The 26,625-nt window shown below is 38.7% G+C and overlaps 1 protein-coding gene across 1 annotated transcript in view; it reads right to left on the bottom strand.

Moving 5' to 3' along the window:
- The window catches only part of LOC133521256 (CUB and sushi domain-containing protein 1), a 145,094-nt gene that overhangs the window by 40,352 nt on the left and 78,117 nt on the right, over positions 1–26,625 (bottom strand). The window contains exons 2-4 of the mRNA XM_061856155.1: positions 24,580–24,762; positions 23,752–23,961; positions 6,286–6,381 (exon numbers count right to left, since the gene is read on the bottom strand). Coding sequence (XP_061712139.1) covers positions 6,286–6,381; positions 23,752–23,961; positions 24,580–24,762 — 489 coding nt within the window. The remainder of the gene's footprint in view (positions 1–6,285; positions 6,382–23,751; positions 23,962–24,579; positions 24,763–26,625) is intronic.

Raw genomic sequence — 26,625 nt, 5'->3', positions numbered from 1 at the left:
GATGGGGTGTTAAGCCAGGAAATTAGAAGAAAACAAAAGATATGGCGTGTCACGCGAAACTTGCACCTAAATATGGCCGTCGCGTGGCGCGTGGGTTTTTACATTTTATCTCAATTACTCTAAAAAAACCGGCGAAGTGCGAGTCGGACTCGCGCACCGAGGGTTCCGTACAAACCTGTAGGTATATATTATTATATGATATAACTAAAAATTTACTTTTTTCACAAATTTTTCCTTTATCTGTGCTATAAGACGTTGCTTCGTACCAAATTTCAGGATTCTGAGTTCACGTGAAGTATCCTGTAGGTTTTGATTCCCTTACGACTCTTAAGAGTATCGAAAATTTGCGGAAATTTGCGGCATAAACGGCTGTATCTTTTGATTGCGTTGGCTTAGAAGTTTGATTTTTTCACAGCTCCAAGGGACAGCAGACTTGAGTATTTGATATAAATTGCAGCTTGATACCTCCACGCGTTCCTGAGGAAAAGGGTCTTGACAGACAGACGGACGGACGGACGATAAGGGTTTCGTTTTTTCCTTTCGAGGTGCGGAACCCTAAAAATTCTTCCATTAAAAATTTTGCTTGTCAGATCTCTCGGCTATATCACTAGCCTTTTGTACTAGAATTATATTGCAAATGGTACAGAAAAAATAACTAAAAAATAAGTTATTTGTGGTTATACCGGCAATAGAAATACATCATCTGTGAAAATTGTAACTGTCTGTCTATCACCGTTCATGAGATACAGCCTGGTGACAGACAGACAGACAGACAGTGGAGTCTTAGTAATAGGGTCCCGTTTTTACCTTTTGGCTACGGAACCCTAAAAAATTTAGATTTTATCTGAAATGTGCGTCACAACAGCAAATACAAAGATTCCCAGCGTTCACATTCCACTTTCCTCGTTATGGCTCTGTGGGAAGTAAATCAATTGACAATCGTAGAAAAGGTTTAGAAAGCGAGCGTGGCTTTCGTTTTACGGTTCAACATTTCCCGTAATTAACTAATCATGCAGACTCTTTTTATCTTCAAGGGTCAGAATGTAACAGGTGTAGCTTAAGGTCTTACGCATCATCAACTATTACAACGAAAGGGGACGACATGCAAACGTAGTCCCCATTTTCCTCCGTGGATATTAATATTACAGTACATACGGTGCTACTTTGCCGCACGCGTGCGGGAATGAGCAATGTCGAAACTTTATGTACTGTAAAACGTTGTACGATACACGTGCGAATAGGTAATTCGCAACTCGTGTCGATACGAATGGTGTGTTTGGTGAGCGAATTTCCTATTTTATGCACTTGTATCGTAAATAACTATTACAGTACATATGGTGCTACTGCCGCCCTAGTTCGGTAATTTGCACTATACGCGCGTATGTCGAAAATTTAAAGGGCACGGTACGGATCTACGGTTTAGCGAGGTCCTACTGTAGTCAATAAACAGTGTGGACTGTAGTAATAAAAAACTCTTAGGTCAATAAGCTGTTGTAAACGCCGAGTCCCTAAATAGCACATTGATTAGTGTAACAGCAGTGGCATATAAACCTAATTTAATCTGGGACTGACCTAGCATTCCCTTGGGAATCTTGCACAAATCGCTCCCTAATTTAAAAAAAAGTTGCCAGAGCAATTTTTTTATAGAAATCGATGCCAATTACCCAGAGAAAGAAAATTTCTGTTTTCATCACCGACAGCGCTTTTGTTTCAATAGTCATCCCAATACAGTATATTATATAACTTCGTATAAGTTAATGTCTAAGAAAAAACGTGACTCGAAAACTCAAGAAAAATGTATGCTCGAATAGATGGCGATACCGTTTGATATTTAACACGTATCAGTGAAAAAACATGAGTCAAATAGCCATATGTCATAAAAGTTTAAGTCGTGTGTCGAAAGATGGCAGTATATTTTGGTTTGTACAAAATTTACTTTGACAATACGCCTCTAAACTGAATTCTCTTTGGTCATACCAACCAAAGAGACAATAAACTAATTCTAACAAACACAACCCGAATAAGATTGCGTTGTTTATCAGAGTTTAATGGCCACTTCCCATCTGATTATTCTCAATTTTGAAGACATCTTATGCAAAAGGTGACGAACAACACTTCCACACTTTGAACCTTCAAAATCTGCGCAAAGTTAACTTACATACGAGTCTTCTTCTTCTTCCTCGCGTTGTCCCGGCATTTGCCACGGCTCATGGGAGCCTGGGGTCCGCTTGACAACTAATCCCAAGATTTGGCGTAGGCACTAGTTTTTACGAAAGCGACTGCCATCAGACCTTCCAACCCAGAGGATAAACTAGGCCTTGTTGGGATTAGTCCGGTTTCCTCACGATGTTTTCCTTCACCGAAAAGCGACTGGTAAATATCAAATGATATTTCGTACATAAGTTCCGAAAAACTCATTGGTACGAGCCGGGGTTTGAACCCGCGACCTCCGGATTGCAAGTCGCACGCTCTTACCGCTAGGCCACCAGCGCTTATACATATACATACATATTAACTTACATACGAGTAATAAAATAAAATAAAATAAAAATAAAAATATCACACAGCCATTGTTAGAGAGAGCATGGGAACCCGTGTGACATAGTTGCTATAGTACCCTACAGTCAAAACCAGTATAAACAAGACCCTCGAATAGGAACATATACTATGGACCTAGAGGTCAGACTACTGGATAATTGAGACTGATGGTAACATCTCAGCTTTCAATCCGATTGACTGATCCATATCAGTGTTGAGTAAGAGCGAAAGAAAATGGTGTAAGTGGGGCTTATTGTGAACCAAAGACTTATAGTAGGTGTAAAGTGTAAGAAAAAGTGCCGCCGAGCTTGACAGTTAAGACATAACCCTGCCGCAAAAAGCCATACTATATATTAGGAGAATTCAAGAGTTAGGACTGTTAGGAGCGACAAACAAACTATATACAAAATTTTGTGAGCGTCAGGATGACAGGACCATGATAGTTATTTAACTACTTTCCTACATATTTGGTACATGACATCAATCGTACCTCTCGTTATATTATAAATAGATATAATTTAGCAGCGCAGGGCAGAGCCGATTTTGTAAAGTATGGAAAGTCCTTGCGCCGCACCGTGCATAGCTAAAGGATGTTCCATACTTTACAAAATCTACTCTGCCCTGCGCTGTGTGGAATTGTGTTCTAAGTGACATTGTTATTGTAAAACAGCGACGGAATATAGCAGTGTTTTTATACCAGACTAACTTGAGTACATAATTATTTCTAAAAATAGGCAGTCATGGTTTGTCGTAGGCGGCACTATTACCAGAGCCTCAAGCTAGTATACAAACAAACCCGGTAAAAATCAATAACTAAGTCCGAATAGTGGATCATTACTATCAGTACAGTCATTGAGGAAAATCGTCGTACAAAAAAATTAAGTTTCATATTTTCTGGATGAGATGGGAGTAGATTTTGAGAAGTAAAACTACTATTGAAATAATGGGCATGATGCTAAATTAACTTAATTACACATTTTTTGTATGTTTATAAGAATTTCTGCTTGGAAACAAAACTAAGCCATTATTCATGATCATGTTTTTTTAAGTTCCAATATTATTTAAGTAAATATTCACAATTTTGAATAAATATTAAATAATGCAGTTCGATCGATAATCGAGTTTGGAAGTTTGAAATACATATATGTATACTCACAGACGCATCGTTTCTATTCCCGTATTCAATAGGTTTTCTACTTGTACTAGTTAATAATTGTTATTTTATCGTTAATTGTGAATAAATAACGAATGGAAAATACCTGAAGAGTAAAATATTTCTACCGAATCCAGAGAGAATTTTATTGTTCTAATGATGTCTGATGAAATGATTGTTTTCCACTTTAGAAAAGGAACAAAGATTTAAATTTATTGTCAAATTCCGAAAATACCTTGGTTTGTATAAAAAAAAACTATGATGACATGAAGTAGAATCGGACTAAGGTATATCTGTATATGCAGACTTTACCTACATGTTAGAAAGAGCTAAAATACCTACTACATGTACATACAACTACTTGTAAATACCTACTTGTCTCAGTGAAAATCAATATGAAAACATTAGGGAACTCATACTATCGTAACTATGATAATGTATACGTATTAATTGGCAAAGAAATCAAATTAATTGAGGGTACCTAAGCTTTTGATAGAATAAAATTCATCCAACTCCAAGCCATAGTTGTGCCTTCATATCAAAGAAATAGCTAATTCTTTAAATCAGTAAAGGTTTGTACGCTCTATATTACACAGAGTAAATGTTATATTTTCACCATTCTCAATAGCGGTCTACCAATGGATTTCACCACACTTTTAAGACCACGCATTACCCTCATTTCACTGTAAATATAGGGCGATGAAAAGCACGCCTTTGTTTGTAATCTTACTTTTCAGGTGCTTTATTTTAGGTGGTCTTATGAAATAGGTGTTGGGTGGTTAGGGATAGTATGAGTAAGAATAGTAAGATATATTTAACCTAGTTTTGTGATATTAAAATAATATGAACATGAATGTATGACGGTCGTAAACACAGCTATGTAACGCACATACCTAGTTATGTAAAAAAGGAGGCGACAAGCTTACACTTACTAGCAAAAAGTATTGTTTGCGGCACCGCGATATAATACATTCGGTAGAGATATCCTAAACTTACTACCTTACCTATGTCCTTCTAATCTGCAGGAAAACAGGAAGATTTGAGAAGATTAGTGTGGGAATGCCGCCTGGACAGTAGCAGCCCAGCCCTGCAGCTCCAACCTCAGAGAATTGGGCTGAATGCACGCGACACGTGATCGACAGCCCGCCTGTTTCCAGCCGAGCGTTCATACACTATATCTGCTTCTAGTTACGTAAAATATAGCACTATCAGCAATAAAAACGGAAGACTGATCATATAAAATTAACCGTTTTCATTTATCTTGATTGGGATTGTTTCACAATTAGGAAACAAAAAATATATTGCATTAGGGGCATTTCACAAAAGGTCTACTTTGTCGAGGTCGTGACGCGTATGGCAGCTTTAATAACCTTCAAATCTGTATTACAATTGTTGAATTTAAAGCTGTCAAACATTAAGATACCAAATATCGGCTTCTTAGCTTTATCAGAAGTTTTAAATAAATGGCGTCACGCAGTGGCGGCTTTAACCATCGCGAGGCCCCGGGCGGCCCTTGTAGAAATCTGCTCTGCGAGGCCCTTGCAAACATGTGATCGGGTTGATGCGAGGCCCTCGTTAACGCGAGGCCCCGGGTGACTGCCCTGCTCGCCACCCCCTAAGGCCGCCACTGGCGTCACGCACCCATCTGGAATATGCCTTTAATCGAAGTTAAAAACATATTTCAAACCAAAAACTTCGCACAGATATATTGGCACCAAAATAACACATCCAACTCTGGTTTATGATCTCTATATGCGCCAATTGTTATAAATGAATAACTGCCAATACCATTCCAGTAATGATTTCGAGTAACAAACAATCCCCACTCCTGAAAACCAATATTTTTTGTGGAAACGTCCTCTTATTCCATTACAAAACGCCTGTTGCCTGTATGCCAAATATACTACACACATGTTGGAAAAAAGACGTACGTGCCATTATATTCATATGAATATAAAACTTTACGTTTTATCGCGGCATGGTGCAATTGCGGCACTCACGACGTCCGAAATAGAATATAGTTCGGACGGCGCGTTCAACAAGTGCCCTGAGAGACGTCGGCTATTGATGAGTTAACGCGGTCTGTAGTTTTAAAATGTATATAATGTATTTGTAATATGTGTCTTGTAGCCTGATTTAAATGTAAAATTAATAAATATAGCGATGTGACGCCTGACAATATTGATGTATGTTTACGGATATTCGTACTTAAATAATGGAGGTTTTCTATTTATCTAAGTATATAATTATACCTATCTATTAAATACATCGTCGTTTAGCATCCACAACACAAACATTACTGAATGTCAGGCCAATTCGAACAATATAATGTGATACTGATCTAACATGGATCTGACACATTCCAATATGAGACGGTTCCAATCTCCTTTTTTTATACTGCGTCGGTGGCAAAGAAGCATACGGTCCTTTGGAGGACCTGCTGAATTATGCATTATGTAAACCTTCAACCAAAAATGTCACTTTTGACACCGACAGATCAGCATCAGATTAGTATCATATTGGAATGAGATACTCGAATTGGCCTGTTTGTCAAAAATTGTCCCATATTACATTTTTATTACTAAATAACTCACCGATGGTACCAGGGAACCAGGCGCAGAGAGGGTTCCTCTGCAGGTCCGAGCTGCTGTTGCCCACTCTGATCTCCAGATCTTGCAGCGGTTGGTGACCTGAAAGGAGAGAAAAGGATTAACGTCACTTTCATTATGTATGTTTCATTATTACAAATTCTAATCCGACAAACAGTCTTGAGTACAGATTTGTTTGTATCTATGTAAAAATTTCTCAGAAATTTAAGGAAAATTACACAAGAAATAAAGGAAACTTTTATAATGGAAATGGAAAAATCCACGGAGTAAAAATCGACGGCAGAGCAGTAAGTATAAGTAGATAATATTATGCCAGTTTTGATTATTGTCTCGAAAGAGGTTCGTTACAGGTTATTTATTCGCTATTTTTCCGACCATATAGGAACGTATCTTATTTAATTTTATATTATTAAACTTTGTAATTTATAGGAAAAATCGGTCTTAGAAATTGATGTAGGTAAAGGTTACCAGTCTTCTTTCGCAGGAATAAGAGTATACATACGGCCCTAGTTTCTAAAACGTTTAAAATAATTTAAGCTTTTAATAAAAAAAAAAATGTGAGGGCGTACGAAAGGCGCGGGGGCACAGAGCGGGTGAGCGGGTTAACGGAAGCACGTGCCCGCTACAATGGCCCCCGCGCGCGTAGGTTCGTGCACACGCGTCAGCTAGCCGACGCTCTTAGATGAAAGTCCCGGGCAAGAAGATACGAAAGTTTTTATCTATATATCTATCAAACAACAACAGATAGTGAAGGTCAAAGTGACGAAATATATCACAAGCATTTGTTACCATAGAAATGGGTAAGGATCTGTTCCGGTATATTTCGTCACTTTCACCGTCATTGATCTATTTGGCGCGGACTGTACCTGTATAATTACTCATTATCGCATACGGTGTTACCTCTATATTAATGTAAGTATAAAAAAAACGGACATTCAACAAAGCAAGCACGCTCAATTGATCATTCGTGTTAATAACGTTGTTAATCAATTAAAATGGCTTTAATCGCACTTCATAAGTATTGTATTATCGCGTGTGTACATTCGAGTTCACAAACATCTTTACTAGCCAACGTTTATAATACATTGTGTATTATAGGTGGTAAACAAGAGTTTACGAATTAGGGCTTAATTAGCACGAGGTTTTAATTCCTGTACCACCCGTGGCACACACAATTTTTTCAATCACACTTGCGAGGAAAAACAAAGTGACATAAATATAACTTCTGCCTAATTTCGTAAGTACGACAAGATTATTATTATTTCTTCTGATGAAGCGGATGTTGCTGTATTTGCTTCTATATGACTCAATTGATCGCATATGTAAGGAGCTGTTACGCAAGTGTGCCAGCTACAGTCATGTTGTGTACTCCAGCCAGCAAAATGCCAGATTATGCCTGTAATATTGCGTTTATAAATAGTGGTGGTAGAATTAAAAGTTATATAACATTCAAATTCTTTTTAGGTATTTTGAGGTCTTGTTGTTGTGTTATTCATTAATGTCAATGTGGATAAGTCTAAGCGATTGCTGAACGTCCTTGCGCCTCAGCGTGCATAGCTAAAGGTTGGGAAGACTGTCATGCAAAAACTCTCGTATTAGTATCGTACTACGCTCAGACACAGAAAAGTAGAGGGATAAGTTCGCTCCTTTTGCTCACAGCTGCAAGAGTTAGAAGCAAGAGCTTCTAGACGGGCTTCAAGCCGATAGACTGTCTTCTCCGCGTCGATCAATCGATTTTTATAAATTTTGTTTCTATTTCCACCTCATATCTGTTTTTTTTCTAAATTTGAACGTACTTAACTAGATTATGATAATGAAGTTCTTCATCACCTCATCGTCCCCATTACGAGTACGAAATAACATTATTTACTTACCTAAAAAACTACAGGAGATGTCCCAGGTAATCCCAGTCCTACGATGAAAACCACGTAAAACTGTTTAGATAATACGTTCGGTGTGAAATAAGAAGCGGCCGCCATAATTTTATATCCGTTAACTTCAGGATATGGCTAACTACATTTAAGGAAACTAACCGGCATAGTTATTTTTCGTAAAATTGATTATATTTTATTTATCATTCCAAATTTTTAAATGTTGCAGACGGCGTTGTTGTAACACTGGCGTTATATTGAACTCAACCAAACTATTAAAAGTATTGGCAATTTTGAACATCATTAGCCCGAGATTGTATTTGTGTTTAGTAGCCCATGTATGAACTCGTACTAAACACAAATCAATATATTATAATCAGGGCCTAAGGCAAGTGTACATGCTCGTAAATAAATTATTGATTATCTTCAAAATGGAGTTAAATTAGGCTACCGGTGTCTTTGAGAAATTAACTTAATTTAAGCTTAGGAATGCACCCTTGAAATTAACGGAGTTTAAAGAAAAACACGGTGTACATGTATAATCTTTTACTGATACTTCTTACACATTTGACCCGCTGAATCGATTTAAATGAATTTTGGTATGAATATACACTATCTATACAGATGATTTCCCAGTCAGACTAGTTTTCTTATCTTAGAGATTTTAAAAGAGTGTTCATGAGGCCGCGGACTGCACGCACGCGGCGCGCGGCCGGCGCGGCAAGCGCAGCGGTGGGCGGTGCGGCAAGCGGCCGCCGCTGTCGTCCAAAATAGATTAAGAGCCCTTAATCCTTGGAGCGTTCTCCGATTTCACGAAATAACGCTCGATAGATGGCGTTGGCGCTCGGTACGCGAGCGCCGGCAACGCGACGCGCGTTTCAATGCAGACTAGAATAATCTTGATAGTTTTCAATATAATTTCAAGCAACATTAATTTTAGTGTCATATGATATCATATAGACCAATAGTGGGACCGGATTTTTGCCCTATAAGTTTCGATAATTCTAAAGAGTGAAAAGTGATGTTTATCTGGTATGGGACATATTTTTAAGCATATTTGTAATATATGAAGAAAATTTAGAACGAGCGTTAGATATAAATAAGGTATTTATGTATTTTTATTGATGAATTTTGAATATTGAATTAAAGTACAAAATTTAAGCATCGTCTTTTATAATATGTATGAGGCTTTATGCTATCAAATTTTTAGAAAAAAAATCAACGTGCTACTTTGTCAAACTCAAATTAGCTTATTATTTTGTCAATATTGAATTAAAGTTTGAAAAATCCACAATATCATATCTAAATTCTTAAGTTAATAGGCAAGGCAAAAAATTAGAAGAATAGGATATGTGCTTTACAATTAATATGCGTTTTTTGTCCTGTAAGATCTAATATTGAATTAAAGTCCGTAGAGATAAGTCTATTACTATAAAATAATATATGCAGCCATTTTATGGAAAGGTAGAAATATCTGTGTGTAGCTTGCATTGTAATAGTAAAATCAACTTAAAAAGGCGCGAAATTCATAACCACGCCGCGCTGGTCCGTCAACATGTCGGCTCGGCGCGCGGGAGCCTATCGTAGCCGACCTAGTGAGCGATAGACACCTCGCCCCGCCCGCGCCCCCCGCTCAGCTTCGCAAGCGCTGTTTGTCTTTTCTTTCAAATCATTCATTTGTTTGTTTATCGTGCACATAAATTAGATGCGGACATTACATGAATTTAATTATAGAATAAAAGTTATTATGACTTCAAAATGAGTGAAAAATGTTTGATATGTGTACTGTACCCCTAGTGTAAATAAATTCGATTTCCAAACGTGACGTACGCGTTTGAGTTTAGTCTCATTTTGTATTGAATTTCGAAAGAGCGCGCCAAGCGGGACGTTTTGGAAACTCAAAATCCTATACAAAATGACACTTAACGCAAACGCGTTCGTCACGTTATGATGTCGATCACAGTTACACTAGGGGTACAGTACTGTACTGACTTAGTAACAGAGAAAAAACGAGGAATTGAGCAGTTAATGCGAGCAAATAATCTTTCTTGGTGATGGGAAAGTTAAATATTTCTACGGGAAGGAGGAACTACGTTTCCATAAAAAGTGTAGATTATACATTGAGTCGAAGGCTATACCGGCGTACAAAAGACTAATGGAGGTGGCATCAGAGGGCTTACCGCGAACCACGTTCGACGTGTTGTCTCCCTGTCATACTTACGTACGAATTTACAAGTGCGACAGAGAGGTAACACGTCGAACGTGGTTCGCGATAGGCCCTCAAATGTACAGCCAAGTGACGATGATGAAAATTACATTTTCAAAACTTTTGTCTTTTGTTACCATTGTGTTAGCCGCCTGTACTTACTTTCAACATATATTAGTAGTTTATGTTACTGCTACATAATAAAAGGCATTAAAATACACGAGTGTGGGCTTAGGAAACGAACGAAGTGAGTTTCTTAAAAAGATCACACGAGTGTTTTAATGCCTAATTATCTTATACCTTTAAACGAGCAATTCTTGTATATATATATTTCCGGGATCTCGGAAACGGCTCTAACGATTTTGCTGAAATTTGGTATATGGGGGTTTTTGGGGGTAAACAATCGATCTAGATTAGTCTTATGTTTGGGAAAACGCGTGTTTTCGAGTTTTCATGCGTTTTTCTTTCGACGCAGAATATGGTCGCTAATTTCGTGTTGCCGGCCACTGTCCGTCTGGTCCAGCGGGTTAAGACGCGGACTGCTAACCGAGTGTTACGGGTTCGAATCTCGCCTGGTGACTAACTTTTGTTTTTTTTTTATATGTTCAATTTTATATATAATTTTTTAATTTTTATTGTTTTAGACAAGTTTAATTTAGTAAAAGAATGTAGTTAAGATTATCACCTATACACCACCATATTACAATAAATAGTTAGTTATAACCGAGCAAAGCTCGGTCGCCCAGGTACTGTATAGTTATTGCAGGTAGTTCGCAATCACATTTTTAGCACAGGCATTATAAGAGAGGTATGGGCATTGTAAATGTCATCTGGCTCTGTGTGGTAGGGCACAGCACAGCGGATGTCATTCCAGATCTAGAGCAGAACCCAACTGGGGAAGTACCTCCACCTTACAGAAAATCGCAGCCAAATAACACTAGACCCTACTCATAGTGTTGTGTTCCTGCCGGTGAGTAAGGTTGCCAGAGCTCAACGAGGGGTGGGAGGGTGTTAGGGTCGGCAACGCGCATGTAAATCCTCTGGAGTTGCAGGCGTACATAGGTTACGGATACTGCTTACCATCAGGCAGGCCGTATGCTTGTTTGCCACCGACGTAGTATAAAAATAAATAAAAAAAAACACACAATTAAAATATTTCATACGACATGTGCTAATTATTTGTCTCAGTGTAAACAAAAATATATCATAATTATGATATCAATTTTCAAATTCAAAATGGCGGACATGTTTTATAACTTATTTTAAGAAATTATGAGTAGTTTAAGACTTTAAAAAGCAAGAAATTGTTTCTTGCTTCTGTTTGTATATGTATCATGTAGTATTTGATGTTTTCATTATTTTTGAAAGTCCTCAGGGTGCCGATTACGAAAATGACATCCATTATGGAACCCAAGATGGCGGACATTCATTTTTCTTAAAAATCGGTATGGGTATCATCTCCGAGGTTCTTCGAGGTTCCGATTACGAAAATGACGTCCATTTTGCAATCCAAGATGGCGAACATTATTTTTTCTTAAAAATCGATATGGGTGTCATCTCCGAGGTTCCTCGGGGATCCGATTACGAAAATGACGTTCATTTTGAAATCCAAGATGGCGGAAATTATTTTTTCTTAAGTCGATATGGGTGTCATATCCGAGGTTCCTCGGGATTCCGATTACGAAAATGACGTCTATTTTGAAATCCAAGATGGCGGACATTAATTTTTCTTAAAAATCGATATGGGTGTCATCTCCGAGGTTCCTCGGGGATCCGATTACGAAAATGACGTTCATTTTGAAATCCAAGATGGCGGAAATTATTTTTTCTTAAAAGTCGATATGGGTGTCATATCCGAGGTTCCTCAGGATTCCGATTACGAAAATGACGTCTATTTTGAAATCCAAGATGGCGGACATTAATTTTTCTTAAAAATCGATATGGGTGTCATCTCCGAGGTTCCTCGGGGATCCGATTACGAAAATGACGTTCATTTTGAAATCCAAGATGGCGGACATTAATTTTTCTTAAAAGTCGATATGGGTGTCATCTCCGAGGTTCCTCGGGGTTCCAATTACAAAAATGACGTCAATTTTGGCGCTTCTTGTTGGTGCAGATTTCAAAAATAGAGACCATTTTAGAATTAAAGGTGGTTGATATCACGGCTACACACATCGACACCCATTTCAAAAAGTAGCGTCCGCCATATTTATTTTCAAAATAGATGCCATTGTTGAAATCCACACCCCTAAAAACCCAGAAAACAACACCCATGACGACTTTTTCAAAAAAGTGACGTCCGCCATCTTTATTTCCAAAATGGACGTCATTTGTAAAATTAGTACACATACATCATACAACATGAAAATTAAAAACATTTCCATCCTCTTTTGGGCAGTTGTGTAAGTCTGTGATAACCCTAGGTAGGTACGGAGACCTTGAGCGGTGTCGGCATTTACGCAAACATCAAAGGCGTCGGCCCACTGTTACTTTTTACACTGTGATTTTAGTGTGTAAACGAAAACGTCACATGATATATCAAAAGAAAAGTTATTTTATCTTATACCTTTAAACGAGCAATTCTTGTACATATATATAATTATATTTCTGTGATCTCGGAAACGGTTCTAACGATTTCGCTGAAATTTGGTATATAGGGGTTTTTGGGGGTATACAATCTATCTAGATTAGTCTTATGTTTGGGAAAACGCGTGTTTTCGAGTTTTCATGCGTTTTTCTTTCGACGCAGAATATGGTCACTAATTTCGTGTTGCCGGCCACTGTCCGTCTGGTCCAGCGGGTTAAGACGCGGACTGCTAAACGAGTGTTACGGGTTCGAATCTCGCCCGGTGACTAACTTTTGTTTTTTTTTTATATGTTCAAGTTTATATATAATTTTTTAATTTTTATTGTTTTACACAAGTTTAATTTAGTAAAAAAAAATGACCTATGTAATAAGAGAAATCGACAATAGATGGCGTTACTCTGTGACAAGTGCTGTAAGGTTAAAATCGATTGTAAATAATAATAATTGTCAGTTGACATTTTACTTTTTAAGTTTATGTACATTATCACCACCATATTACAATAAATAGTTATAACCGAGCAAAGCTCGGTCGCCCAGGTACTATATTACTAACTGTACTAAGTTGCCTTTTTAACAAGTTGGTCCAGTCCATGGTTGCCTACATTTTATATAAAAATCGGTTAATCTAGGCGACCATTAACTGGACCAACTTTTTAAATACGGCAACTTTCAAATAAGCTTTCATTTGATATATCATACGATGAAATAACAAACAAAAAAAACTATCCGTACGCAATCTTACAAGGCAACCTACTTGAAATGTATCACTGTGAATTTTGTCTTACATTTATTTCTTATCAGAAATAAATAACATGAGGGTGCACATACCTTATAACGTATCTCTATATAACTATCGGTTATCAATATTAGCATTAGCGGTTAAAAACAACATTCCCCTTAAAACAAATAACTATCGCGAGGAAAATACCAAGTCCAAACATCTGAAAAAAATCGGGAAAGAAAAGCTGCAACTGGCTTTTAAAATGGTACAAGGAAGGGTGGTCATCTGTATGGGAATGTGTTTTTTTTTTGTCTCTATTTGACCCAATGGTTGACTGGTAGAGAATGCCTTTTGGCATCAAGTCCGCCATTTGTGTTTTTTTTTGTTTGTGCAATAAAGTTTAAATAAATAAATAATATTCATGTAACGCGATAACGAATTCTACGTGAACGAAACCGCGGGCAATACCAACAAAATAACAATTTTCTATTGCTATCAATTTAAAACACGATTTAGGAATTTTTTGATGGACCGTAGACGCAGTCAAGGGCACCCCGCTCCCCACTACCGTTGTTCGCTGCCTCCTGCCACAGCGCGCGGCGCGCGCAAACTTGCCGCGCGTTTGAAACGTAACGTATTTATATAAGCAAGGAATGCATACATATCAGTAATGAGTGTCGCCGTGATTTTATATTTCTAAATTTTTGTTTAGTAACTGAGATCATTGTTGATGATCGATTATTATTAACTCTACAAACTTTAATTCAATATTAGCTATACTGCTTAACCTGAAATCAATATCTAGACAAGCACATTGTCTACATGTCTAACTTTTTACTAGAATACTAAGTTGATCGATAATATCGTAATTTTGCAATATCAGCAACTCTAATTCTATATTTACAAAATAACTCGTGTTTTTACGTTTACCAGAAAGCAGCTGTTCCAGATTTCTAAAAACTGAAAATTGTACATAAATTGAAGTGTTATTCGATATGCTAAAGTTTTCTGTAACTTTAATTCTATATTTACTTAGTTATTAGCAAAAATTAAAATATTTAAATATAACCGAAAGCTCAACCTTAAAATTTCTAACTTTTTACCAAAGTATTATTTAACATACTCCCAATGACATATCAAAAAAGAAAAAACTTTAATATTATCGAAACCCATTTTTGTTCAACCGCTGGTCTAATATGGGCACTCTTTATTTTATTGTATATGCACAGTAGTTTTTTTTTTATGTACACTACTACTAAGTGTACAGACTACAGAGTGTACTATAACCCTTGCTCTTTATTCTGTCTCTTTCACACCAATGGAAAATGAAGAAGTTACTAAATGACTGCAGGTATAAATAAAGTATATTAGTGCGATAGAGAGACAGATAGTGTTTCGTTGTCGTATCGTAAACGATTGGCATGTTGGCCACACACTTGCTTAGTGCCTAGCCAAAATACCAATCGTTTGCGTATATTAGTGCGATAGAGAGAGAGTAGTGTTTCGTTGTCGTATCGTAAACGATTGGCATGTTGGCTACGCACCCATGATACCTAGCCAAGAAGCCAATCTATTGCGCATATTAGTGCGATAGAGAGACAGATAGTGTTTCCTTGTCGTATCGTAAACGTTTGGCATGTTGGCTACGCACCCATGCTGCCCAGCCAAGATGCCAATCGTTTGTGCATATTAGTACGAGAGAGAGACAGATAGTGTTTCGTTGTCGTATCGATTGGCATGGTGGCTACGCACCCATGCTCCGTAGTCAAGATGCCAATCGTTTGCGCACATTAGTGCTATAGAGTTTCAGTGTTATTTGAAATCACGTTAGGGTTTGTATTATTATTTTTGACCCGAATGAAGTCCATCCAGGTTCTTATGATGGAGTCAGGAGTTGGTCACCAGAAACTCCTAATCTACTCATTATAATTCCATCGTGCTTGGGCTCAAAAGATTTGCCCTGACGAACACCATCGATCTAGATGAGGTCCAGGGTCTCATGACGGAGTCAGGAGTTGGTCACCAGAACTCCCCAGAACTCCTAATCTACTCATCATAACTCCATCGAGTTTGGGCTCAATAGATTTACCCTGATGAGCACCATCAATCTAGATGAAGTCCAGGGTCTCATGATGGAGTCAGGAGTAGGTCACTAGAACTCCTAATCTACTCATTATAATTCCATCGTATTCGAGCTCAATAGATTTGCCCTGACGAGTACCATCGATCTAAATGAAGTCCAGGGTCTCATGATGGAGTCAGGAGTTGGTCACCAGAACTCCTAATCTACTCATTATAATTCCATCGTGTTTGGGCTCAAAAGATTTGCCCTGACGAGTACCATCGATCTAGATGAAGTCCAGGGTCTCATGATGGAGTCAGGAGTTGATCACCATAATTCCTAATCTACTCATCATAACTCCATCGTGTTTGGGCTCAATAGATTTGCCCTCACGAGCACCATCAATCTAGATGATGTTCAGGGTCTCATGATGGAGTCAGGAGTTGGTCACTAGAACTCCTAATCTACTCATTATAATTCCATCGTGTTTGGGCTCAAAAGATTTGCCCTGACGAGTACCATCGATCTAGATGAAGTCCAGGGTCTCATGATGGAGTCAGGAGTTGGTCACCATAATTCCTAATCTACTCATCATAACTCCATCGTGTTTGGGCTCAATAGATTTGCCCTCACGAGCACCATCAATCTAGATGATGTTCAGGGTCTCATGATGGAGTCAGGAGTTGGTCACTAGAACTCCTAATCTACTCATTATAATTTCATCGTGTTTGGGCTCAAAAGATTTGCCCTGACGAGTACCATCGATCTAGATGAAGTCCAGGGTCTCATGATGGAGTCAGGAGTTGGTCACCAGAACTCGTAATCTATTTATCATAACTCCATCGTGTTTGGGCTCAATAGATTTACTCCGACAAGCACCATCAAATTACCATTATGATGAATAGATTAGGAGTTCTGGTGACCAACTACTGAGTCCATCATGAGACCCTCGACTTAATCTAGATCGATGGTACTCGTCAGGGCAAATCTTTTGAGCCCAAACACGATGGAGTTATGATGAATAGACTAGGAGTTCTGGTGATCAACTCCTGAGTCCATCATGAGACCCTGGACCTGATCTAGATTGATGGTGCTCGTCAGGGCAACTCTATTGAGCCCATACACGATGGAGTTATGATGAGTAGATTAGGAGTTCTGGTGACCAACTCCTGACTCCATCATGAGACCCTGGACCTCATCTAGATCGATGGTGCTCGTCAGGGCAAATCTTTTGAGCCCAAACACGTTGGAATTATAATGAGTAGATTAGGAGTTCTAGTGACCAACTCCTGACTCCATCATGAGACCCTGGACTTTATCTAGATTGATGATGCTCGTCAGGGCAAATCTATTGAGCCCGAACACGATGAGGTTATGATGAGTAGATTAGGAGTTCTGGTGACCAACTCCTGACTCCATCATGAGACCCTGGGCCTCATCTAGATCGATGGTGTTCATCAGGGCAAATCTATTGAACCCAAACACGATGGAGTTATGATGAGTAGATTAGGAGTTCTGGTAACCAGCTCCTGACTCCATCATGAGACCCTGGACCTCATCTAGATTGATGGTGCTCGTCAGGGCAACTCTATTGAACCCAAACACGATGGAGTTATGATGAGTAGATTAGGAGTTCTGGTGACCAGCTCCTGACTCCATCATGAGACCCTGGACCTCATCTAGATTGAAGGTACTCGTCAGGGCAACTCTATTGAGCTCAAACACGATGGAGTTATGATGAGTAGAGTAGGAGTTCTGGTGACCAACTTCTGACTCCATCATGAGACCCTGGACCTCATCTAGATCGATGGTGCTCATCAGGGCAAATCTTTTGAGCCCAAACACGTTGGAATTATAATGAGTAGATTAGGAGTTCTAGTGACCAACTCCTGACTCCATCATGAGACCCTGGACTTTATCTAGATTGATGATGCTCGTCAGGGCAAATCTATTGAGCCCGAACACGATGAGGTTATGATGAGTAGTTTAGGAGTTCTGGTGACCAACTCCTGACTCCATCATGAGACCCTGGGCCTCATCTAGATCGATGGTGTTCATCAGGGCAAATCTATTGAGCCCAAACACGATGGAGTTATGATGAGTAGATTAGGAGTTCTGGTGACCAGCTCCTGACTCCATCATGAGACCCTGGACCTCATCTAGATTGATGGTGCTCGTCAGGGCAACTCTATTGAACCCAAACACGATGGAGTTATGATGAGTAGATTAGGAGTTCTGGTGACCAGCTCCTGACTCCATCATGAGACCCTGGACCTCATCTAGATTGAAGGTGCTCATCAGGGCAACTCTGTTGAGCCCAAACACGATGGAATTATAATGAGTAGATTAGGAGTTCTAGTGACCAACTCCTGACTCCATCATGAGACCCTGGACCTCATCTAGATCGATGGTGTTCGTCAGGGCAAATCTTTTGAGCCCAAACACGATGGGATTATAATTAGTAGATTAGGAGTTCTGGTGACCAACTCCTGACTCCATCATGAGAACTTGGACTTCATCCGGGTCAAAAATAATAATGCAAACCCTAACGTAATTTCAAGTGAAAATGCGTTTTTCAGAAAATCGCAGCCAAATAACACTAGACCTTACTCATAGTGTTGTGTTCCTGCCGGTGAGTAAGGTTGCCAGAGCTCAACGAGGGGCGGGAGGGGGTTAGGGTCGGCAACGCGCATGTAACTCCTCTGGAGTTGCAGGCGTACATATGCGGGCCGTATGCTTGTTTGCCACCGACTTAGTATTAAAAAAAAAGTAACACTGAAAATCCATCAATAAGCGAGTCTGTTAGGCATACTGTAAAAAATGAACTTTTATTAAGATTTTCTAATCGCAGTATATAGCACTTCTCGGAACTCCGTAGCTGATTACGATCGCAACGAATGCCTGACAATCGAGCACAGGTCCGTCCTCTAAGCGCGCTCCGCGCGGACTGAGAGCGGGGCGTCGCTGCTGCGTGATTTATACGTGTTTTAAAAAAATATAAATTTACGGCAATGTAGGTCCCATAGTTACGATTTTTTTTTTATAGGTTAACATAAAGTTACAGTTTGCTATAATATTATTTTTAAAGCAAAATATGCGTACAATTTGCGGAAATAAAATATAATAAAACCCTGTTTTCGCCAAAAAAATGAAGAAAACTCGGAAGGTATTTTATCAGTTTTTTCAAATGAATCTTCGATTGTTAATCATTCCAGCCCCTTGTACGAGATATGTTGAATCAAATTGTAGTCATTCATGTACCAAATGATTCTTGTTTATAGCAAAATTGAGAACCCAAACGCCACATCTCACTGCAAAATTTGGAAAAGACTCCCAAAAAACCTCATTAAAAAAGAGGTTTAAAAGAGAAAATGAAAATTTGAACTGTTGGAGCCCCTAGTTTAGGAAACGATTATTTAAGTACGTTATCAGTTTTTGAATAAATAATATTAGTTACGTCGTAATCTTGAATGAAAAAGGAAGCATTTTACAAAATACGCTCGTCTGTAGGAATAAGGACTCTTAATTCAATTCTATACTTCTTGATAGTGCGGCTCGGAGTCGGGCGGCGCGAGCGGTGGTTCGCGTGGCACGATCTAAATGTATTGAATTGAATGAATCAGTTTTGGACGACAGCGGCGGCCAATTTCCCCGACTCTCGCCGTCCCGCTCGCCGCGCCGCGCACCGCGTACGTCCAGTTAGTAGCGGCCAAAATCATAAGCGACACTGGTTGAATGTGGCTTTGTACCCTAGCGGCGCGGCTGCTTTATCAAAGCATTTGTTAACATTATTACATCTAGGCCTTTGCTTTAGCGTTAAAGAGCTGGTACATACCTACATATCTATGCGTATATAAACTCTAAAAAAAGCCTAACGGTTAACAAAAGCACGTCTTAGAAGGGGATAATACAATCTTAAACAAGAAATGGCGAAAGTCACCAAACAAGAACTCCAACAATCATTTAAATAGTACTAGACTAATTATATAGCACGCTGGGCATAATGTCATAACTACATTCAAACCATTACATTTAAAATCTATTATCATACGATAAGGTACAAAATCGAACAAGTTTTCAAATGCAGATACGGAAGATAACTAACCGCGTCATCGATCTGCCACAGCCTAATAACTTCAGCTTGTGAAGTCGACACACGCCAGCGGTTTGGCGCGCATTCGCAAGAGCCGGCACTAGGCTGTGACGCTGGTGACATGTGGTTAAGAGGTAGGTAGCGGTTGCGGTGCCTTTGCCAATTTCCTTGTAATCGAGGAAATGCATTGGTTGGTTTCGAAAGGTTATTGTTGAGTAAAAGTAAGAGTTACAGTTAGGGTCGGTTGTCAATTCTGTTAATGTTAAAACGGCTAACGTTTTAACATTTTATTGTATAGGAAGTTTCATTACCTATTGAATGACGTCGCCCAGTTGGTGGTTGGTACCGGCCCAATTTCAATATGTACCCGCATAAATCCGTATTTCTCAGAATACAACTTCAGAATATTACAGGAGTTTCCGCACTAGGCTTTGCCTGTCTCGCAGTTACAAATTAACTAATGGATTACCTACTAGATAACATTTGACTTCGACTGTGGGAGTCATGCCATTTCAACAAGATGAATGTATTCGGACACATGTACAATAGATACAGTTATTTAATAAATTCACGTATTCCGGCTCAATCAAAGCTCTGATTATTTTGAAATATATCGAAGTAATATAACTTATATAACTCCTTATCGGACGAGATTTAAAAAAAAACTATTTATGCGTCATTGCCATTTCAAAGTTTTAAAAATGTCAACAAAGCTCAATATCAACCTTTGTCGGCTTTGTTTGTTTTTAGGGTTCCGTACCCAAAGGGTAAAAACGGGATACTTACTAAGACTCCACTGTCTGTCTGTCTGTCGGTCACCAGGCTGTATTTCGTGAACCGTGATAGTAGTTAAAATTTTCACTGATGATGTATTTGAGTTGCCGCTATAATAACAAATACTGAAGTACCATAGGCTACGGAGACTGCTTACCACCAGGCGGGCCGTATGCTTGTTTGTCACCAATAAGTATAAAAAAAGGACGGTGGGCGAGGCCGACTTGCACATGTCCGGTTTTTTACTTAACCGTTCAATCAAAAACAAAAAGATGCCACTTTTGCCTTGCGTTTTAGATTGCGTCCTATCATACAACCGATTCGCTAAACCTCATGGAATGCATGTAGTGAATTTTTGGTTGCTTCGGAAAAATCATCTACTATTGGTGTCTACTATCACCATGCAAAGCGGCTTACTTCCATCATAAAATGCAGCTTTTGTCAGCAGTCTACAATCAGCAGCAAAAGTTACAATACCAGCTATTATAAAATAACTAAACATCATTTTAATTATAAGAGAATAAAAAAACTGTATCTGTGTGTTAAATCGATGAAAACGGATTCTGAATGAGACGACAATAGCTATTCGAAATAATTAATTTAAGTGCGAGTCGGACTCGCCTATGAAGGGTTCCGTACCATTTATGACGTATTAAAAAAAACTACTTACTAGATCTCGTTCAAACCAATTTTCGGTGGAAGTTTGCATGGTAATGTATATCATATATTTTTTTTAGATTTTTCATTCTGTTATTTTAGAAGTTACAGGGGGGGGGGGGGGCACACATTTTTTCACTTTAGAAGTGTCTCTCGCGCAAACTATTCAGTTTAGAAAAAAATGATATTAGGAACCTAAATATCATTTTTGAAGACCTATCCGTAAATACCCCACACAATATAGGTTTGATGAAAAAATTTTTTTTTTTAAATTTTATGACATATTAAACTACTTGCTAGATCTCGTTCAAACCAATTTTCGGTGGAAGTTTGCATGGCAATGTATATTATATATTTTTTTTTAGATTTTTCATTTTGTTATCTTAGAAGTTACGGGAGGGGGGGGGGGGACCAACATTGTAGCACTTTGGAAGTGTCTCTCGCGCAAACTATTCAGTTTAGAAACAATGATGTTAGAAACCTCAATATCATTTTTAAAGACCTATCCGTATCTATCCCCACACGTATGGGTTTGATGAAAAATGATGTTCTGAGTTTCAGTTCTAAGTATGGGGAACCCCCAAAATTTATTGTTTATTTTTCTATTTTTGTGTAAACATCTTAATGCGGTTCATAGAATACATTTACTTACCAAGTTTGAACAGTATAGCTCTTATAGTTTCGGAAAAAGTGGCTGTGACATAATCGGACAGACAGACGGATAGGACGAATCTATAAGGGTTCCTTTTTTTGCCATTTGGCTACGGAACCCTATTAAGCATGCGACTTGGAATACGCATAAAATATAAATCAATCCGCCCACTGAAAACGCGCGATATTTGATTTAAATATTAGACGACCGGTTTGGCCTAGTGGGTAGTGACCCTGCCTACGAAGCTGATGGTCCCGGGTTCAAATCCTGGTAAGGGCATGTATTTGTGTGATGAGCATGGATATTTGTTCCTGAGTCATGGGTGTTTTCTATGTATTTAAGTGTTTATAAATATTTATGTATTATATATATCGTTGTCTAATTACCCTCAACACAAGACTTATTGAGCTTACTGTGGGACTTAGTCAATTTGTGTAATAATGTCCTATAATATTTATTTATTTATTATTTATTTAATATAGTACGTCGTTATCTGACGTTTCGTGAACCATATTAGAATGTCGTAAGATCCACCAATGGTCAAAGTATATATGAATCTGAATCACTACTCCTAAAGGATAACTATTTATAGTAGGTATACGCATGTGACATGGAATGCAATTAAAGCCTGACCAGTAATATTATAATATAGAACCACGCGCCATATTGCGGAATTTAATTGGAACAACTATTTTCATACTAAACTGAACTGTCACCCTATGGGTACATGAGAATAAAAGCGCCCTCTTGACAATGATCATATATTTCTGGTCGGGCTTTACAAATCGGCATTGCACTGAAAATCGAAAAACATGAATTTAAATTTATATTTTTTATAGCTTCCTAAGTTCTTTTGTTTTGAAATGGAAGAAAACAATATACTACGGATAGAACCGTGGGCCATACAGGGATAGACAAAGCCAAAGCGTTTTTAGGGTTCCGTAGCCAAATGGCAAAAAACGGAACCCTTATAGATTCGTCATGTCCGTCTGTCTGTCCGATTATGTCACAGCCACTTTTTTGTTATGTTTCTATCGCTCGAACGTGCAAGAGCGATATCATAAAGAAAATTCCATGTTCGCGGTAGGTTCAGGTATAACATGTGACAGGATTAACATAATACTTGTTTGCATATTAGTGAACTCAATTGGAGCGTGTTAATGATAATGAACGTGAGGTGCATTTCCCGCCAACGTTTCATTAAACCGAAGGTGACACCTGGAGGCTGAGCAAAGTGACGTCCGTTTATTGAAAACACCGATCGGAACTTACACGAGATAAGGTCAATAAGAAATATTGAGTTGTGATGGGTAAGTGTGGTTGACCTTGACATTGGGACCAGCGTTGTTCAACTGCTTAAATGTTGACCTATAACTTTTTCGATTTGTATTCTTTTGGACCCGTTTTATTATATCGCGAATTGGATCTATGTAATTGCCTATTTTGTATCTCCTTGCGACTCCTCTCTCCGTGGCGTGTTAACCGCAGCTCCCTCCAGTGGTAACCCTAACGACTTTCACGGCACAATGCTCAGCAAATCCACCTGGGGCATTCCAGAAAAGTATCGGGTGCGTGACGGCAGCTTAGAAACCAATATTGATAAGATTTTAATGTAGTCATACTCTTTGTGATAAAGTTTGATAACTTAGCTTTGAATGCAAAGGTATGTAATTTTTCTTATAATTGATTAAAGCAGCTGCCAAACGCGTCACGTCGCCGACAAAAAAGACCTTTTTGTGGAATGCTCCACTGGTCTCACACAGCATCTACGGGCATCTTTCGGCCATTTTCCATGGTCTTTTCCAAGTAAATGATAAGCAGTACTCACCGCAGCACCCTCTGGTAGTAACCCTGACGACTTTGACAGCATAATGTCGAAGCAGATCCACCTGCCACCAAGGACTAGCTTCACGCTGCGTCTCCGTACACCTTTTCCCATCATGTTCAGTGGTCTTCTCCCCATCGTTCCCATTGGCTGCTCCGCCGCCGCGGACCGTCGTCGATTGATTGGCTGGCTTTCTGAATGCCACGTTCGTGCCTGTTGGAGAGGAATAAAATAAATAACATAAAGTAACAAAACATAAAACAACTGATACTAAATAAATGATAGAACTTAAGTGACTAAAAAATGTATGGCTACCATTGATCATAATAATTATGTTGTGTCATAAAAAGGTTGAAATAAAATAAATGAACATTTCCGTGTCGATGATCTGCTAGACAACATTTGAGCTTGCTAAGCTGACAATTTACGAATGTAGTCCAGTCGCCGCTTAGCGTGCCCTCAGGCGTGCCTCGAACAGCTCAAGGCCGTTATCGCAGTCGTGCGCGGTAACCATGCCCAGAGTTATGACCGTATTGCTACATTATGTGGTCTGGGTCGTCATGTGAGGTTAGAATACCACTTGTGTTCGGCTGAAGTTATGACAAGCTTTCTAGATAAAACTTACCAAAAAATGGAGACTCAGCAGTTCAGTCACCCTAAAGCGTGCACATCCTCTGGCGTGGCTCGAACCACTAGTAACCGTTGTCGCACTTGTATGTGGCGACTGTGGCCGGGGTTTATGGCCTGTCGCTCTAATGCGGGTAGGGTCGCCATGTAAGGTCTTCTTATGCTCGGTTCAAGCTATGACGAACTTTCTAGGTTAACACTTACCACAAAACGGTGGTTCGGCAGTCCAGTCGCCTCTTAGCGTGCACTCCCTCTGGTGAGCCCCGAACAGCTCATAGCCATCATCGCACTCGTACGTGGCAATCGTGCCCGGGGTTATGGCCGTGTCGCTCGGTAACGAGACGCGGGCGTTGGGCGGCACTGCTGGGTGCCCGCAGCGACGTTCCACTGGAAAAGGAACGGATTGTAAGTGTTTGGAATAAAAAAAATATAAAAAAAGTGTGGTGGATGTTGCTCAATGGATAGTTGTAATAAATTTGATTACTTAGTCGCCTTCTAGAGTTTTATCCTTCTTGTGTCAATCTTTATTTAATTGAATTTATGTTCGAAATCAGAATTAACTGTATAAAATTTATTTTATAAATGTACTTTGATTAGAATTAAGACATCAGAAATATAATATAATACTATAGATATAATATCGTTGGGCGGATAGAGTGGACGCAGATCCCCGTGAGCTCGGCGTCAGCGAAAGCTGGCGTGAATCCTGGCCAAGACTCATTTTGGGCCATCGCGCCAGCCACGTAAGTATATAATACCAATCGCTGTCACCACAACTGATGGCAACTTTAGTATGCAAGCGCGACCTCTTATTCCTGTTGCGCCTACATTTGCAATCTATGTATAAATAAGTATTTATTTCATTTTAGGGTTGAACGGGGTGCGCGTGTCTTACTCAAAAAGCTCCACAGCTCTTACGTCAGCAAATTAAAAACTATGGGACAATTTTTTGAGTAAGTTCCACGTATATTTTCACATTTAATGCTTTAAAATTGAGAATACATAATATTTTTATGAAAAAAAAAATGTCTTTAGTGACCTACTAGACACCTACATTAGATTCTCTGTTTTCGCTACCCAAAGGTAGTCTGGAGGAAATCGCTGTTGAGAAATAAGGCCATCTGTTGTCTGGCTCTATCGTTAAGAGGGAAAAATAGGTTTGCGATTCTAACAAAATAACGGTACTTTTTGTCTGAAATTCTCTTAATAAATCTTAACAAATCACTTTGATTTTGATGTCGATCGCTTCAGCATAATGTATTCTAGATTTATAGGTTTCGCTTTTCGATTTTTTTTTGTTTTGCAAATTTTGAAAAAAAGGAAAACCTAGTTTTTATTGTCAGTAACATACTAAAAAAATCATGGAGAATGGGAAATATTTAGAAGTGGAAAAACATTTTATCTTTTTGTATGGACGCTTATCGTTTGTCCTGAAGCTGTAACTTTTACTTAAGTGTGCAATAATAGTACATTACGATACAAGTGCAAAAAATAGGAAATTCGAAACGAGTGGCGAATTACCTATTCGCACATGTATCGTACAACTTTTTACAGTACATAATTATATCCCTTTAAATTTTCGACATAGTTACATAATGTGCTAATTTACGCACTAGTGCGAAAAAGTAGCACCATATGTACTGTAGAGAGTATTATATCTAGCTATCTATCTATGTGTGGTGAACTGTCGGCCTTCATAGGCGCTTCAAGATGTGATGCCTGTTAAGAGGAAACGGGATCGCTTCTTACAAACGTAGTCACTAGGCTCCTCTCTGAGTATTGATATTATGCAAAATATTTTTACAGTACATATGGGGCTACTTTATAGCACTAGTGCGAGAAGTAGCATATTATGTTACTGTGTCGAACATTTAAAGGGCCATATGTACTGTAAAACGTTGTACGATACATGTGCGAATAGGTAATTCGCAACTCGTGTCGATTTAAAACACTCCCTTCGGTCGTGTTTTAATTTATCGCCACTCGTTTCGAATTTCCTATTTTTCGCACTTGTATCGTAATGTACTATTACATAATTACAGGTAGCATATATCGCTCATTCTCAAAAAAATACGTCTGTGGTCTAATTTCCGCAACCAAAATGTATGAAAAGAGTTGTTGCAATCTGCAATCAGACACAACCGCAGACATATACTCCGAGAATGATCCATTTAAAATATATGGATTATATAATATTGTTACAATAATTAATCGTACGGTCGTCCACTATCGTCTTAAGTCTATAGTTAC

Source organism: Cydia pomonella, chromosome 1, assembly GCF_033807575.1.
Source record: "Cydia pomonella isolate Wapato2018A chromosome 1, ilCydPomo1, whole genome shotgun sequence".
Classification (NCBI taxonomy): Eukaryota; Metazoa; Arthropoda; class Insecta; order Lepidoptera; family Tortricidae; genus Cydia; species Cydia pomonella.
Note: the sequence above shows the minus strand (reverse complement) of the source record. Positions and strands in the feature narration are given on the sequence as shown.